Source organism: Odocoileus virginianus, chromosome 11 (genome assembly GCF_023699985.2).
Source record: "Odocoileus virginianus isolate 20LAN1187 ecotype Illinois chromosome 11, Ovbor_1.2, whole genome shotgun sequence".
In the NCBI taxonomy this organism is placed as follows: domain Eukaryota; kingdom Metazoa; phylum Chordata; class Mammalia; order Artiodactyla; family Cervidae; genus Odocoileus; species Odocoileus virginianus.
The window spans coordinates 49,901,016-49,918,849 of NC_069684.1; the positions used below are offsets into that span (position 1 = coordinate 49,901,016).

A 17,834-nucleotide genomic window follows, 5' to 3' on the forward strand; every position below is an offset into this window, starting at 1 on the left:
GCTCTTCGAGGATCCATTTGTAGGTCTGGCCCCACTGTATTTGCTCCAGCCTGGGGACAAATTACCCCTTCCAAGTACGCCATGCATTTTAATCAAGCCACCCTCTGCTTCTGCTTTTCTCTTTGCCTATATTCCCTTCTTCCACCCTTTCCATGGCAAACTCCTATTCATCCTTTAAGGCCCAGATCAAACAGATTCTCCCAGTCATTTCCTCTCCCTGTCTCTTAAACAAAGCAAATCCCCCTTTCTCTGTGCCCCCACAGTCTTTTGCATGGATCTTTAGAGCTCATTTCACCAGACAACTATTTGTGGAGCACCTACTCTATGTCCACCTTTACCACCTGGTGGCTAAAATGGTAAAGAACCTGCCTGCCGATGCAGGAGACCCGGGTTTGATCCCTGGGTCGGCAAGATCCCCTGGAGAAGGAAATGGCAACCCACTCCAGTATTCCTGCCTGGAAATTTCCATTGACAGAGGAACCTGGCAGGCTACAGTCCATGGAGTCTCAAAGAGTTGGACATGACTGGGTGACTTTCACTTCATTTCACCTCACTTAGTACATGCTCAGTGTTATTTTAGGTGTTGGGCATGGCTTAGACCAAGTCCCTACTTCCAGGGCCAGATCCATACACTCCTTCTCACATATTAGACACTGGTGCTCTGAGTATCTCTGAAGGAATAAAGAAAGGGCTGGGCCCTGGAGCAGGTGGGTCAGGGCCAACCTTGATGAAGCTCAAATCAGGCCAGGGACCTGGGAATCATGCGCTGTAGAGGCTGCAGACATTAATGTTCCAGGAGACAGGACGGCCTCCCCACACTTTCTGTAGCCAGCCTGTAGGGCCAGCTTCCAAAAACAATGCAGTCATACGGCCATGATGTTAGGCTCTTCCGGGAGTCAGGAGGGAGGGTCCGTGGGCTGCTCTCATGTCTTAGTGACAAAGAGGCTCTTGCCACCCTCTGGGCTCCTTGATCCCAGAAGGAGGCTGTTTAGCAAACGGCAACGTCTTGAGCCCTGCATCCTATTTTTTATATCTCCACTGCGTGGCTAGACCTCTCTGGGCTTCAGCTTCCTCATCCAAAAATTGGGGCTGGCTTGGTCACAGGCTAAGGATCTGTGGGACATCCTATAACAGATGGAACTTGCCGACCATCGCACTCAGAGCAACCAGAGATGAAGACGGCGAGGAGGGAGGTGGTTGAGGAAGGTGAGGCGACAGCAGGCAGGGGAGGATGGGGTCTTACCTCTCTAGGCCTCCATCCTCCAAGTCTCGGAATTCTGAATTGGTCCAGGTAGAAAACTTCTCTAGAATATAGGCGGCCAGTCCCACGGGAGAGTCATTCAGAGCACAGCCTGGTGTGGGAAGAAGCAAGGGCGCGACTCAGGCCTGGGACCAGGGAGCTGGCCAGCAAGAGGCGTGGCCCCAAGGCATTTAAGAGCTGGCCTCACAGAACAGCAGTGTGGACAGGAAGCCCGTGTCAGAGCACAGCTCTGCCCTGACTCTTGGGGTGCTCCTGCACCTCACTTCCTTGACCCTGGGTCTTGGAATCCTTACCTGACAAAAAGGGATAACACCTCGCCCACTACTTCATTGACATCCATATGCTATATGGGCAGCTTCCTTCAAACTAAACAGGCTATGACTTTAGGTTTTGTAGGATCCAAATGAGAAATATATATGAATGCTGTTTTTAAAAAGTGGTTTTTTTTTTCATTTCTATTCTGTGATTAGTGAAAAATTAGAAACAACCTAAAAGTCCAAAATAGGGAATCAGTTATAAATAAATACTGACCCACTCATAGGCCCAATGATAAAGCAAGCATTAAACTTGGGATGGATGGGGGCTTCCCTGAATGGTGAAGAATCCGCCTGTCAATGCGGGAGACACGGGTTCCATCCTCGGTCCAGGAAGATCCCACATGCCAAGGAGCAGCTAAGCCTGTGCGCCACAACTACTGAGCCTGTGCTCTAGAGCCTGGAAGCTGCAACTACTGAGCCCATGAGCCACAGCTACGGAAGCCCACATGTCCTAGAGCCTGTGCTCCGTAATAAGAGAAGCCACCGGAACAAGCCTGCACACCCAACTAGAGAGGAGCTCCCGCTTGCCGCAGCTAGAGAAAAGCCCTCACAGCAACGAGGACCCAGAACAGCCAAAAATAAATAAAATTGTTTTTAAAAAAGAAATCCTTTTTAAAAATGGCATGGATGGATGTCACAAGCAAAATATTCAGCTAAAGAAGACAGACGCAAAAGAGCACCTATTGGAGGATTCCAATGCATATCAAGTATAAAAACCAGCAAAAGCAATCTATCTGTCAGGTCAGGAGGGTGGCTGCACTGGGCGTGTGGGGCAGTACCCAGAAGAGGGTGCAGGGGGCTTCTGGGCTGGTGGGTTACGTTCTGTTTCTTAAATGAATGCTGGTTGTATGGACAGATTCCATTTGTGAAAATTCATCAGTCACAATGTCAGCCAGTTCTTCTGAAGGCCTGGGAGAGGAGAGGTAGGGAGCAAGAGGTTATAGGCGATTGTCTTTTCTGTTTTGTGCTTTTTTGCATTTTCCATTTTTTGACAGTGAACATGGGTTACTTTTATAATCAGAGGGAGAAAACTGGTTCTATAAAACACTGTTCTTATTATTGTGAGCTGTCCAAGGTGTCTGAGTATGGACTGCCATGGAAACTCTAAATGACCACGGGCAAAACAATTCCTGGGTGTCCTCTGAGTGGGGTTCAAGGAGTTTCTAGTGGACCCTTCTGATGCCATATGATTGTAAAGGGGGCCTGTCTTCCCTTGTCTTACAGATATTTTACAGGTCTACAAATTGTTGAAAACTAATAGCAATGCAAGTGATTCTGGTTCATAGAGAAGCAAGTGAATTTTGCCCAGAGGGTAGATCCTACAGATGCTCTTCCCAAGGTTAAAACATTTTTAAAGTTTTTTTAATCTATATGAGATGTTGGATGTTAACTTATTGTGGCAATCATTTTACAGCAGATGTAAGTCAAATCATTATGCTGTAAACCTTAAATATGTCAATTATATCTTAATAAAGCTGGGTCCAGTGGAGATTTACTTATTACCCTGTAGATTTTGATAAGTTTTGTATCTATTAGCAAATTTATTTTAGTGTTCTTAAATGCCTTTGAACTGTTCTATTTTACATTTTACTAGTTGCTTTAGTTAATGAGTTAAATAAAATTTTGACATGTGTTCACTTTTTATTTTTATGATTTTATCTTTAAAAATGTTTTTTTTTAAGAATTTGGAAATTACTTTATTGACAAAGATACATAGTATGCCCCTCCAAAAAAGTATAGCTATATGATTGATGCCTTAAAAAAAATATTATCCCTTAACAGAAGAGCCCTGATGGCAGAAGCTCCATCCGAGCTGTCTTCCCTCACTGAATTGGGGAGCTCCCCTAGGCCCTGGGGCACCCCTCTCTTCCCACAGTCCCAGAACTGATAAACACTAGGCTTTGTCTTACCCCCTCCTCTGTCCATCTCTATGCTTCTCCCTGTAGGATTCATGGGTGGAGGGACCAGGGGTCAAAGTCACTAGGAACACTGACTCTGCTCAGTGGAGCTGTTCAGGAATTTGATGGCCAGGCAGCGTAAGGGTGGAAAGAGCTCTGAGTCCCTCACAAGAGGTTTTCACCCCATAAGCAGTGTTCGCAGGGTAGGTGAGGCTTCCCCTGCTGGTTGGGAGCCTTGCTGAATGGACTGGATGTAACCTCACCCCCCACCGCTGAGCCAGGAGCCTTCCACCTGCGCACTCACCCACGGTGTCCGGCTTGGTGCTCTGGATGTGCATGTAGCCGCTCTCCCTCAGTAAGCTGAAGAAGATCTTCTTAAAGGGGTATATCAGCTCCATGTCTCTCTCGGTATAACCGAAAAGCCCCCCGAAACGCCGTCCCAGAGGAAGGGTCATGGTGTAGAAATTTCTTATAATCAAAGTCATGTTCAAGTGCAGGCCCTTGATGTGGCTGGGGGCAGAGAAGGGCCAGGTGAGCCTGGGTGCCATCAAGGGTGGGGAAGTCGGGGGGGGGGGCGGGGAGATGGAGGAGGAAGAGACCCCAGAGCTGGGGAGCACAGGGCCAGCCCCCATCAGCATCTGCCCCCTCGGGTGACCACGTGAGGTGAAGGAGCAGGCTGGAGAGAAAATACAGGTTCTACAAATTCTGGTCAGCTCTCTCCCAGGACTTGGTCCATCAGAAAGATCTACTCCCTGACCTTCCCCCTCCTCTAGCTGGCCCTCCCTGCCTGGGAAATTGACCCAGAGTCACCAGTCCTGTGTGACACCAAAAGGGGGGAAGAATCCATGTCGAACTGCCCCAGGCAGAGCTGAGTGATAGGGACCCTCCCTTATCTCCCCTGGGCCCACAAACATCCTGCCCGCGTGGCCCCTGTGCCAAGCCTCAGACACTGTGCCCAACCTTCCTCCCTACGCAGACATTCACCTCGCACGGGTTGTGCACACACACCCGCACACATACACACAGCGCCTGACAGTCGCCCTCACCTGGGCACCAGCTGGGCCATGTTGGTGCAGATCAGGGACCCCCAGTCCCCGCCTTGAATATAGAATTTCTGGAAGCCCAACCGCAGCATCAGCTTATAAAAGATCCTGGCAGTGGCCACTGTGTTGAAGCCTGGTGGTTAAGGGGAGAGAAGAATCACAGGAGGTCACACCTTTGGTCCTGCCAGCGACCTTTGCGATTTCTCACCCCGCCCCTGCGCTGCCCTAGGCTGAGGGGAGACCAGATTGGGGTGGGTGAGAAGGAATCCTGGGGCCTGAGGGTGGGGTTCCCAGTGCTCAGAGGCAGTGCAGCTGGTGCAGGAGACAGTGAGGCCAGCCCTGCTGAGGGTCCGTGGGTCCACACTGTGCACAGCACTTTAGTCAGCCTTGCTGGCCCAGAATAACAGAGTCCAGACGCGGACCCGCCCTGAGTGGGCAGCTCCGAAGGACACGAGAATCCAGGCTCTGAGCCCACTCTGGACAGTCATGACTCTGCTCGGTCCTCGGCCCACCACGCCCCTCAAATCCTGAGAAGACCCATTGGCCCTTTGACAATCAAATCGTCCCCATTGCTTCTCTTTCTTCAGATCTCAGACCCTTCCCTCCCCCTAGCTCCCTCAGGCTCTGAAGGAAGCCGGCTCCCCACCCTGGGGCAGGTGCCCGGCCCACAGCAGCCCCGTACCCTTCTTGGAGGATGCCTCAGAGAAGCCGTAGCCAGGAATGGATGGACAGATGACTTCAAAAACATGCTCATCACTCAGGCCGTGGTTCTTGGGGTCAGTCAGGAGCGGGATGATCTTATAAAACTCGTAGAAGGAGCCAGGCCAGCCGTGCACCATCAGCAAGGGCTTTGGGGTTTGGCCGGAGGGGAGGTTGGTGGGCTTCACGTGGATGAAGTGGATGTCCAGCCCTGGGGGGACAGAACACAGTCAGGGCTGGCGGAGAGGGCCCTGAGGTGGGAGAGGCTGCAGTCACAGCTCTTGGGGTAGCCAGTCAGGCTTTGCACCCACCTGAGTGGACCGTGGTGCTGCCGCCCCAGGTGCCCCATGGTACTGACCACGGTCACCACCAGCTGCGCTGGCTGAGCGCTTACACTGAGCTCCAGACCCCGCCAGGGGCTTACGCTGCCTTCACAGCCACCTGCAAGCAATGCACTGCTGTGCCCCTGAATTCAGGTGAGAACGTGAGCCATCTGTGAGGCCGGGCCAGGCTGCTCTCAAACTGCTGTATTCTCAGAGCCCAGAACCGGTCCTGGCTCATGGCAACACTCAACATATTCATTGTTTAATAATTTACAAACTGGGGGTGGGGGGTGGGGAAGCCACATATATCCGGCAGTAGAGAATGAAACAAATTATGGTTTAACTGTAAGGGACTTCCCAGGTGACGCTGGTGGTAAAGAATCTGCCTGCCAACGCAGGAGATGGAAGAGACATGGGCCAGGAAGATCCCCTGGAGGAGAAAATGACGCCCTACTCCAGTATTCTTGCCTGGAAAAATCCCAGGGACAGAGGAGCCTGTGGGCCACAGTCCACGGGGTTGCAGAGAGCCAGACATGACTGAGCTATGATCACACAGTACACTGTCATACAGTAGAGACACTGTAATACAATAGAGTCATCTAAAATGACAGTGTCCATGTGCATTGAATATGGAAATCAGTCCTGTATATGTTGCTAAGTGGTAAAAGCAAACTATGAGGCCAGATCCATTGTATGACCCAATTTCTGTAAATAGTTACACATAGGCATATATTTATACGGTGTGTATAGGAATTTTAAAGTCTGAAAAGATAAACTACGTCTACGGCCATACCACCCTGAATGCGCCTGATCTCGTCTGATCTCGGAAGATAAGCAGGGTCGGGCCTGGTTAGTACTTGGATGAAAAGATAAACTACAAAAATGTAAAATGTAGTCCTTTCTGAGCAACAGAATTTCAAGCAAATTATTGTCTTTTTTGTGGTTGTATGAACTAAAATTTTACTATGATGGACACATGCCTAACTATTTTTTAAAGTGGAGAAAATTTTTTTAAGGTAGAGTGCTGGGCATTGAAATAGCACCCTGGCCAAGGAAGGGTGAATGGATTCCAGGCCCCCCCAGAGTCCCTTTGAGAACAGTCTGTCTTCCCAAGCAAGTAGGCGTTCAGAGCAAACACGGCCAGGGAGGCTGTCACACCTCCACCATGAGGGCTGGCATTGACAGCAAGGTCTGTGGTTTATTCACTATACAAATAATACGTGCTTTCTGTAGAAAACAGAAAACGAAAGATAAATCAAAAGCAGAGGCGGGGGGAATCACATGTAATCTCATGATCTGAAGAGAGCATTGTGTTACCCGTCCAACTTTTTAAAATAATTTTTTTATTTGGTGACAATTTTAAAAGTGCAGAAAAATAGTGGAGCTAGTACTGGAAGTTCCCATATACCCATACTTAGTCTCCTCCACTATTAACATCTCGTGTTAGGATGCACATTTATTATAATGCATGAACCAGCACAAAGTTCATACTTTATGTATTCAGATTTCCTTAGTTTAAAAAAAAAGTTTTAAGTTCTTAAATGTTATGGTGGTAAGAACAGTTGACATGAGACCTATTGTCTTCACAAAGTTTTTTTTTTGCCTTTTTTTCCCACAAAGTTTTAAGTGTGTTGTGCAGTGTACAGTACAATTCAGTGGATCCTTATAGGTCATTCAGTGGATCCTGAGAACTTGTGTGTGTTGTGTGTGTGTGTCCAGTCACTGAGTTGTGTCCAACTCTTTTGAGACCCCAGGGACTGTAGCCCGCCAGGTTCCTCTGTCCATGGGTTGCCATTTCCTTCTCCATCCTTAGAACTTACTCGTCTTGGATAACTGAAACTTTACACCCGGTTACTAGTAATTCTATAGTTCCCCAGCTCCCAGCCCTTGGCAGCCACCATCCTGAGCAGACAATTTTAGATACTTCATATAGGTGGAATCGTGCAATCTTTGCACCTTCTGTGATTGGCTTATTTCACTTATTGTAACGTCCTCGAGGTTTGTCCAAGTCATCACATCTTAGAAGATTTCTTTGCTTTTAAAGACTGAACAATGCTGGTACATACACACGTACAATGGAATATTACTCAGATTTCCTTAGTTTTTACCCAGTGTCCTTTTTCTATTCCAGGATCCCATCCAGGACACCACGTTCCACTTAGCTGTCACGTCTCCTCAGGATCCTCTTCGGCTGTGACAGTTTCGTACGTTTTTAAAAACAGAGAACATAACTTTCCTTTAACAAAAATAGAACCCTACATACATTCTATTTTGGAACCTGATTTTTTTTTTCCACTTAACAATATATCCTGGGTGTCCTTCTATGCTGCTAAATTTACTCCTAAAGTTGATTTTAGTAGTTAATGTTAACTCCTTTGAAACACACAGCATGGTGTGAGATTATTTTTGATTCAGATTTTATCACATTATCATTTGAGTTTAAAATTAGAAAAAACACACATATACATCCATTCTGTATAGCAGCGTATACGCAGGCAATCCCTGGAAGTATGTTATTTAACAGAAGCAGATGCTGTCCCTGGGAAGGGATGAGAGGGAGACTGTGTCTCCTTCTGTACTTTTCGAATTTTAAATACTGAAATTTTAAAAACTTTAAAAAAAAAAGTTATAATTTGCCCTACGGGTCCTCCTTCCCTTTGGGGTGAAGATGCTCTCCTGGTCGCCCGATGGATCTGTGGTGCCTGTAGGATCTCCGTGCCCAGGCGCTGGGTCAGAACTGAGGAGACAAACTGGGCTCAGAGGGCAGCCACGAGCTTGGTGAGGGGAGAGGGCAGTGGGGAGTGGTTGGTCACAGCCGAGGGCCAGTGCCGAAATAGTGGCCACAGGTGAAGGAGGAGGGGACAGGCCGGGAGACCAGACAGCTGGGTTCCAGCCCTGAACCTCCACTTCCCTGTGACTCAGGTGACTCCCTGCTCCCGCTGGGAGGTGCTGGGCTCCCTGGAGGCCTCTGTGCACATGCGCACGCGCGCGTATGTGTGTGTGCACGTGCGCGCATGCGCGCACGCAAGTCACTTTGGTCATGTCTGACTTTTTGCGACCCTCTAGGCTGTAGCCTGCCAGGCTTCTCTGTCCATGAGATTCTCCAGGCAAGAATGCTGGAGTGGGTTGCCATGCCCTCCTCCAGGGGATCTTCCCGACCCAGGGATCAAACCCGAGTCTCTTATGCCTCCTGCATTGGCAGGTGGATTCTTTATCACTAGTACCACCTGGGAAGCCCCCCAAACCCCTGCATGTCTCAGATTGTCTGAGAACAAAGACTGATCTGTAGCAGGGTGTCCAGGACATGGCCTGGAGCCAGAAGCTCATCAGAGAACAGGGAAGTGGCGGGGACAAGAAGGCCGAATAAGGAAGCTAGTGGGGATGAGGAGAGAACGTCGAGGAAAGGTCACAGATTGAGCCGTGAGCAGCCGGGAGCACAGAGGTCAGTGCGGGAGCAGAAAGGACCCTGAAAAGGCCTAAACGTGAGGGAGGAGGATGGTGGCAGAGAGAGTGAGAAGGGAGGTCCTCTTGGGTGAATTTCAGGCCAGGGAGCCAGGGAAAGAGACATACTGACACACACACACACACACACACACACACACATACAATACATGTGTGAGCAGTTAGAATTTTCAATTTATACGTATTACTGGGGTGGAAAATTAGGAACCTGGGCAATTTCGACCCTTTTCACCCTTGGGAAGGTAAATTTAACTTCTCTGAATTTTTTTTTAAAGATAAACTTATATGGTACAGCTGCTATGGAAAACAGTATTATAGTTCCCTCTAAAATTAAGCATAGAATTACTAGTTGACTCAGCAACTTCACTTCTGGGTATATACCCAAAGAACAGAAAACAGGAACATAAATAGATATTTGTACATTCATAATCACAGCAATATTTTTCACAATAGCTAAAAAGCAGAAGCAACCGAAGTGTCCACTGATGGATGACAATGTGTGCCATTATGCAAAATGTACCATTATTGAGCCTTAGGAAATTCTGACACATGTTACAATATGGATGAACCTTGAGGACATTGTGCTAAGTGCAATAAGCCAGTAAAAAGGAGAAATATCATATGATTCCACTCATACAAGGTCCTTAGATTCAGAATTCATATTTAAGTTTACAGAGACAGAAAGCAGAATGGTAGTTTCCAGAAGTTAGGGAAAGGGAGAGAAACATGAGTAAGAGTTGAATGACAGAGTTTCAGTTTTTGCAAAATAAAAAAAGTTCTGAAGATAGATGGAGGTGCTGGCTGGATAACAATATAAAAGCACTTAATCCACTGTGACATTACAGGTAACAATGTACACTTAATGCTTTCAATGGTCAACTTTATGTTATGTGTATTTTACTATGTGTGTATGCTCAGTTGAGTCTGGCTCTTTGTGACCCTATGGACAACAGCCTTCCAGGCTCCTCTGTCCGTGGGATTTTCCAGGCAAGAATACCAGAGTGGGTTGCCATTTCCCACTCCAGGGGAATATTTTACTATAATTAAAAACAAATAGATAAATTTGTACAAATTAACAGCATGAGCTTGATTTTCTTAAACATTTCTATATCTGATTCTAAATCTGCGTTGGGCTAAAAAAATACTTTTCCACTATGGAAACTACTATCCCAAATTAATTTAGGTTACCTTTCCAAGAACATTCTGAAGCTAGCTTCCCTTCCAGGTGAAGTTGGGTGACAACCTATGATACTGTTTGGACAGGAGGTCTAAAGCTGCAGAGACCAGACAGTTTTTATTTGAACCTTGACTGACAGCTTGAGCACCCTTGAACAGTCACAATATCATAGACTCCAAAGCCTCAGGGAGGGGCTGAGTTGACTGAGGCCATGCCCAGATGGAGGTCTCATCTCCATCCTCTCAAAGATTGTTCCATCATTTAACTGAATTGTGCATTTCTTTGGTTTTTGTTTATGTTTTCCCATTTAGCTCAAAAGACCATTGGACTTGTTGGGAGTTTGCATTAGTTTTGCATCCGAGTGGGGTTATATCTTCCAAATACATCTCATTGACCAGTAATCGAATTCTGGGTCTCCCAGCTTTCTTTAAGTCCCGGCCTTATTTAAGTAACTATGAAGGTCATTCCTGTCATACACATCCCTCTCTAGCTGGTGCTTTGGAAACATACCTTCAATCTTAGTCTTGAAGTGAGGGTATTTGTTGAGAATCTCCACCTGCTTCCTCCAGTCAAATTCATTCCTCCAGTAGGAGATGATTTTCTTCAAATAGTTGGTGTTGAAACCATAGTGGAAACGACTGTCTTCCAAAGGTGAAGTTAAACGGACCCTGTCGATCCTCTGATGTAAGTCCTGGAGCAAAATGTGAGACCCCAAGGGGAGAAGGTGAGCGTGGCAGAGCACAGGAGAAAGTTTGTTTCCAGAAGGCAGAGAACCCTGCAGCCACCAGACCCCCTGCTACAGTAAAGGCAAAGCGAAGTTCCACCAGACGGGGCGAGGAGGCCCCTGGCCTGCAGACTCGTGCTCTGGGTCGTCAGGTTTATCCCAGAAGAAAGCTCCTGGCTTCCCAGTGGTGGCTGTTCCCCAAACAAACGTTTTTCACTTTCAACTTCAGGTTACATCTCATTTTTGTTTTTAAACATATGAACAAAATGCGTCTTTAATTTCGTGAGGCTTATACACAGCAAGGGATGCCTCCCAGGGGGCTCAGTGGTAAAGAATCTGACTGCCAAGGCAGGAGACGCAGGAGACGAGGGTTTGATCGCTGGGTTGGGAAGATCCCCTGGAGGAAGAAATAGCAAACCCACTCCAGTATTATTGCCTGGAAAATCCCATGGACAGAGGAGGCTGGTCGGCTATTGTCCCTGGGGTCACAAAGAGTGGGACACAGCTCAGCGATGAAGCACACAGCACACAGACAGCAGGGGGTGGCCAACGTTTTTGTTTTGTTTTCGTTTGGTCAACTTTTCTCAAAAGGGCCAGATCATAAGTAGCTTAGGTTTTCTGAGCCGCAGCTAACCTACTCTGCTCTTAAAGGATGGAAAAAGTCGTAGATGGTACGTGGACAAATGGAAGTGACTGTGTTCCAATAAAACGTTACTTATGGGCACTGAAATTTGAATGCCAGGTAATTTCCATGTTACAAAGTATTATTCTTCTTTTGATTTTTTCCCAACCATTTAAAGGTATAAAAATTATTCTTAGCATGGGAGCTGTACAAAAGCAGGTGGCAGACTATTAATCATAAAATATATAACCAACAAGGACCTACACTACAACACAGGGAACTCTATATTCAATACTCTGTAATAATCTATATGCAAGAGTGAAAGTTGCTCAGTCATGTCTGACTCTTTGCAACCCCATGGACTATACAGTCAATGGAATTCTCTAGTCCAGAATACTGGAGTGGGTAGCCTTTCCATTCTCCAGGGGATCTTCCCATCCCAGGGATCGAACCCAGGTCTCCCACATTGCAGGCAGATTCCAATCTGAAAAAGAATGGATATATGTAATATTTATAATTGATTCACTTTGCTGTACATCTGAAACTAATACAGCATTGTAAATCAACTATACTCCAATGTAAAATAAAAATTAAATTTTAAAAAGAAGGTAGCAGAATAGGTTTGCGGACTCTGATCACAGTGTTAAGTGATATACTATATGTGAGTATGTGTGTGTTAGTTAGTTAGTCATGTCTGACTCTTTGTGACCCGATGGACTGTAGCCCGCCAGGCTCCTCTGTCCATGGGACTCTCCAGGCAAGAATACTGCAGTGGGTTGCCATTTCCTTCTCCAGGGGATCTTCCCAGGGATCAAACTCGGGTCTCCTGCATTGCAGGGGGATTCTTCACTGTCCGCTCCTCTTCTCAACTGCTGGACGAGAAGCTCTTTGAGGGAAGGCTCTCTCTCTTCTTCCAAGTACTCTGCACTAGGTCTGCACACAGTAGGTGCTCCCATACCCACAGAATGAAAGAAACAACGGGTAGGGATGTCCCAGGTCGCACCCACCCTCCCGGTCCTGTTCAAGCCTCGCTTAGCCCACTCCAGGGTCACACCTATCCCTCGTGATTTCAGCCGTGTGCACAGGATGGGGCCCAGGCTTTGGCATTAGACAGATCTTAGTCTAAATCCTCCAGCTTATTATCTCAGTCATTTGTGCATCAACTGCTTTGCCTCTCTAAGCTTCAGTTTCTACATGACCGCAGTCACTGCACGTGATCACAAGGGGCTAAACACACAGCAGGTGCCTGGCCACAGCTGGCCCTGAGCCAGGTTCTCTGTGCTGCAGCATTTTATGTCACCACAGGCTTGTTTTCACTCATGATCTCCACCCAGGCTCCAAGAAGGGCCTCACTTCTGCCTTCAAGCTCATTCCCAGGGTTTCAGGTGGGGCACAGAGGAGGCAGAAACAGCTGCTCTCTGTGACCCTTAATGCAGGTAGCTGGATTCAGCTGGCATTCCTTTCCTCATGCGGGCACTGCTGGGCCTTAAGAACCAGGAACGTGGAGACAGAGGAGGGGGAAGGAGCAGAAGGGATGGGTGGGCAGAGTAGGTGAGTCCAGTGGGAGAAAAGCAGGCAGAAAACAGCCCTAGAGGGGACCACTACGGAAGACCCTCTTTGGTGCCAGGGCTAGCCTGAGGCCCAACCCCAGATGGGGCCTCCCCTCCCTTACCACCCTCCCCTCTGCTCAGCCACCCAGAAAGAGGTGCCTTACGTTGATCTCCTCATCTGATGTTTCCACCTTGAATGGGCGGATGCTCTTATCCTCCTCAGCTGTGGGCCTCACCCCAGGCCCCCACCATCCATCTTCAAGGGGCAAAGTCTCCTCCTTGCCCTTGGAGACAAACCAGTAGATGACAAAACCCAGCACTGAGGCGAGCAGTATTTCCAGCCACATGACTCCTGCAAAAGCAACAGCCCATCAACAACAGAGTCCGCCAGATGACCTTGACCTCTGGCTGGAAATGCCAGAATCCTGACTTCTTTCCCACCCAACTCTCGATTTTGTGTACTTTTGACATGAAAAAAAAAAAAAAAAACATCAGCATTTGTTGTTGTTTAGCTGCTAAGTCCTGTCCAATTCCTGCCACCCCATGGACTGCAGCCCGCCAGGCCCCTCTGTCCATGGGATTTTCCAGACAAGAATACTGGAGAGGGTTGCCTTTTCCTTCTCCAGAGGACCTCCCGACTCAGGGATCAAACCTACATCTCCTGCACTGGCAGGCGGATTCTTTACTGGTGAGCCACCAGGGAGCCCAACATAAGCACAGTATGGACAAATTGGAAAACAATAGAGAAAGCCACAAAAATCACCATAATCCCACCAAGCTATGGAATTCATTAATCAGATTTAGAAAAGATGAAGCTGGGTTGGCGTCTGCATAGCCTTGGGTGGTGGGCTCTGCATGTCTGAGGCCTCCTGGTTCTCTGAGGGGTCTCTTCCTCCAGACACTTCTGAGAAGCTTATCTCCACTGTTGTGACGTCCCCTCCCCCACAGAAGGAGCAGGGACGTATCCGAGCAATGGGCTCAGGAGAGGAGATGGAGTCACGCTTGCCCCTTGCTGTCTCTCCCTGAGAGGGGCCTCTCCTCAGGGTGTACATACAGGGCAAGGGGGGAGGTCTGAAGAGCTGGGAGGTTAAGTGCATCCGAGGTTGGAGGGAGTGTTCAGTGGCCCAAATGTGGCCATATATCTCAGCTGGTTGTCAACAGTTTTATTGAGATTTAATTCACATACCATGTAATCTAGTGGTTTTCAGTATATTCACAGATACATGCAACCATATTCACAATTCTAGAACATTTTCATCACGACAAAAAGGAACCCTTTACTCTTTAACTATTACTGGCACTTGTCCCCCACACCACCCCGCCCTAAGCAGCCACTAATCTACTTTCTGTCTACAGACTTGCTTATTACATTTCACATAATTCAGATGTTTTAATCATTTGTCTGACTCCCCTATTTTTTTCGCAAAAGGGGAAGAAAGAAGAGCTCAGTGCCTGCAAACCAATACCAGGCGGACAGTGGCTTGGCATTATTATCGAGCTGTTCATTTTGCACATTTCCAAGGAAGTAACCCCCCTCCCCTGCAGGTTCACAGTCAGAGAAACGTGCGTGAATATGGGCGCCATCCTCAGGCCAGAGACCTCGGCAGAGCTACGTCTCAGGCCCAGCCCAACTCTCCCCTGGAAACCTGGGGCAGGGGGAGGATGCCGCTAGCAAACCCACCCCCATGTGCCCTCCATCCACTGCTGGGGGCTTGCCAAGGCCCTGCGGTTTGCTCTGCCAAGAAAACATGCACAGGCTTCTCCCACTTCCCACAAAGAGATGCTCTGTCTCTGCCAGGGAAACCCCTCCCCTTTGAGAAGAGCCAGCTGCTGGTCTTTGTGGTATTCGAAGGCAGGGACTGTGAGGTGCTGGGGAGCGTGTGGGAAAAGGCAGAAAGCAGAGAGCAGAGCTGCCCTTGGCAGCAGGAAGAGACAGACATGGCTCACCTGTCGGGTGGGTCACAATGTAAGAGTCTGGAGCTGGGAAGACAAGAACCGTGTCTATCCTAGTCCCTGCCCTGACCACAGTGCCCAGCATAATGTCTGGCACAGAAAGGCACTTTGCCAGTATGTGTGCGATCAACATATACAGTGGATGCAAATAAGATGTCGCAGGATGTTGTCAAGGGAGCTGCAGTCATGATGAACAAGAGGGGTTAACTTTACTCTCCCAAGTGAATGATACACGTCACCCTCCTCACCTGACTTCAGCACAGAGAGGTCAAGAGCATGGCTGTCATTTTCCGCTGGGTTATAAATGCCCTACTTTCCCTTTTCTGTGTTGAATTATCCCAGGGCTTTCACTTGTCCATGTGAAGTCTGAGTTCTCACCCTCTGAGCAGCTCCTTGGGAAGCAGCCAGGGAAACAGAGTTATGAAATACTGCACCCAGATCCATGCTAGGGGCCTGCAGGTGCCACCTTCACCCTCTACCACCTTTAACAATTGCTGGGTGCTACCAACCTAGTAGATCTGATATGTGTGCAGACAGTTATCTCCCCTGGACTTTAACAACAAACAGAACCATGAGCTAGAGTGTTGAAATGATCAGTGTTCAAGCACTGTATCTAAACTCTGGGGACCTGGACAAGGGGCACCATGATGGGCCATGCTGGCACAGCCCAGGGCAAAGTGACAGATTCAAGGAGAAAGTTTAAAGCCCTTTCTCTTGCACCTTAATTAAGATAATAAGAATATTAGTTCTTGGTTCAAGGACGGTGCTTTAGTGCTATTGATCTCAGATAACAAAGCAAGCTTTACTGCAGTGTGTTAATTTGCCACCTATTAACTACCCTTTTCACTTTCATGCATTGGAGAAGGAAATGGCAACCCACTCCAGTGGTCTTGCCTGGAGAATCCCAGGGAGGGGGGAGCCTGGTGGGCTGACGTCTATGGGGTCACACAGAGTCGGACACGACTGAAGTGACTCAGCAGCAGCAGCAGCAACTACCCTTTATTAGCAGGTATTAAATGCACATGAAGCAAGGCGCTCAAGGTTAGCCCAGTGTAACAGGCATTGACTGTCTGCTGGTGGGTTTTCAAGGGATGTGATAAACCATGGCCCATGCAAATCCACCCACTAAGGAGCCAAATTTCACTGACCTTTCTTTATCACTTAAGGTAAGAACCAGGGCAGGCAAGGGACTTGCCCCAAATCACATCGCACTTTCGAGGATTAGAATCTGTCGTCAAAACATTCATTCCGGGTCTGTCGCTGGGTATGTTGCTCCTGCCACCCCGACCTACCCACCCAATCTTATTTCCTCTCAGCATGTGTTTCCAGCCTCAAGCCTTCATACCTGCCCTTTGGGTCCCAGTCAGAGCACAGGCGAGCCACGACTGCACGGGAGGCCTCTCTCAGGTCAGAATTTCCCCCCCCCCCAAATTAGATAATAATAAACAAGATCTTCCCCTTCCTCGTGCGCTGGAGCTGCGGGTCCATAAGGAAGAAGGTGATTGGTCCGCGAATTCCGAGAAGAGGCGGGGCCTCTGAATCCGACCAATCAGAGTTCAGCCCCTCCATCCTTAGGCTTAACTCCGTCCCCACGCTCTCAGGCCAGTCAGTGAAAACCTAGACAGACGCTCACCGCTGGGGGCGTGGAGGGTCTCGGAGTGCCGCGGCTGCTTTCAGACCTCCGGATCTCCCTGCTTAGGGCTGCTGCTTTATTTAGAGTATGAGGAAAGTGGAAGTCTGAGGCTCAGGAGAGACGGCGCCACTCTGCCTGCCCAGTTCCTTGCACAAAGCAGGCGATGGCGTGGAGCCAGCTGATGGGCTCTTCTCCCCAGACTCTTTGGGGCTGGGCCGGTTGAAGCAACATCGCCCACAAGGGGGAAAAGCACTGTTCACCGGGAAATCCAAGGCCAACTGCACTATGGCTGTCGCAGCCTAGGTTGGGGGAGGGGATGGCTCCAAGCAGGTGACACAGCTCCCTACTCCAACCCCCATCCCCACCTCCAGGGGAAGAGAAGGGCTGCATCAGTCCAACTTCTCTGGGCCGGCCAGTCGCTAGTTTGGAGCCATTGAACAGCCGAGCTGAAGAGGAACTCAGCAACCTGAGTCCAGCGCCTTTACTTCATAGCTGGGGAAGCTGAGTCCAAGAGAGGCTGTACCTCACCCAAAGCCATGTGGCCAGGGAGCAACACATCCGGGAAAAAAAAAAAAAAGGAGAAAAGGACCACTGCACTCCTGCCCTCTATTGTAACTGGTGCAGGGCAAGGTTTCTCCACCTTGGCACAATTGACATTTTGGATCAGATAATTCTTAGTGAAGAGTGAAAGTGAAGTCGCTCAGTCCTGTCCCACTCTTTGCACCTCCATGAACTGTCAGCTAACAGGCTCCTCTGTCCGTGGAGTTTTTCAGGCAAGAGTACTGGAGTGGGTTGCCATTTCTTTCTCCAGGAGATCTTCCTGACCCAGGGATCGAACCTGGGTCTCCCGCATTACAGGTAGACGCTTTACCATCTGAGCCACAGCCTGTGCAAAGTAACAGGATCCCTGGCCTCTAGCCCGTAATACCACCTCCTCCCCAATGTGGGATGACATTACATGTCTCCAGATATTGCCAAGTGTTCCCTGGGGGAGAAATTGCCCTCAGTAGAGTGGAGAACCTACGCTGCAGGTCAGTGATTCAACTTCATCATGTGTTGGATCATCTGAGGAGCTTGTTGAACAATTCAAGGGATTTGGGGTATGGCCAGAGAATCTACATTTCTAACTAATTCCCAAGCAGTGCTGCTGCCTATGGTCCATGGACCACACT

At 48.6% G+C, this 17,834-nt stretch overlaps 1 protein-coding gene across 2 annotated transcripts in view; it reads right to left on the reverse strand.

The window, feature by feature from the left end:
- The window catches only part of EPHX1 (epoxide hydrolase 1), a 37,104-nt gene that overhangs the window by 3,861 nt on the left and 15,409 nt on the right, over nucleotides 1-17,834 (reverse strand). Inside the window, exons 1-7 of one of the 2 annotated variants that reach the window (XM_020879512.2) lie at nucleotides 16,375-16,481; nucleotides 13,241-13,428; nucleotides 10,691-10,871; nucleotides 5,202-5,429; nucleotides 4,523-4,652; nucleotides 3,781-3,986; nucleotides 1,244-1,352 (exon numbers count right to left, since the gene is read on the reverse strand). In XM_020879512.2, the coding sequence (XP_020735171.1) occupies nucleotides 1,244-1,352; nucleotides 3,781-3,986; nucleotides 4,523-4,652; nucleotides 5,202-5,429; nucleotides 10,691-10,871; nucleotides 13,241-13,423 (1,037 nt within the window). In that variant the 5' untranslated portion in view covers nucleotides 13,424-13,428; nucleotides 16,375-16,481. Of the gene's footprint in view, nucleotides 1-1,243; nucleotides 1,353-3,780; nucleotides 3,987-4,522; nucleotides 4,653-5,201; nucleotides 5,430-10,690; nucleotides 10,872-13,240; nucleotides 13,429-16,374; nucleotides 16,482-17,834 lie in introns of those variants that run through there. The other variant, XM_020879511.2, reaches the window with a different exon arrangement.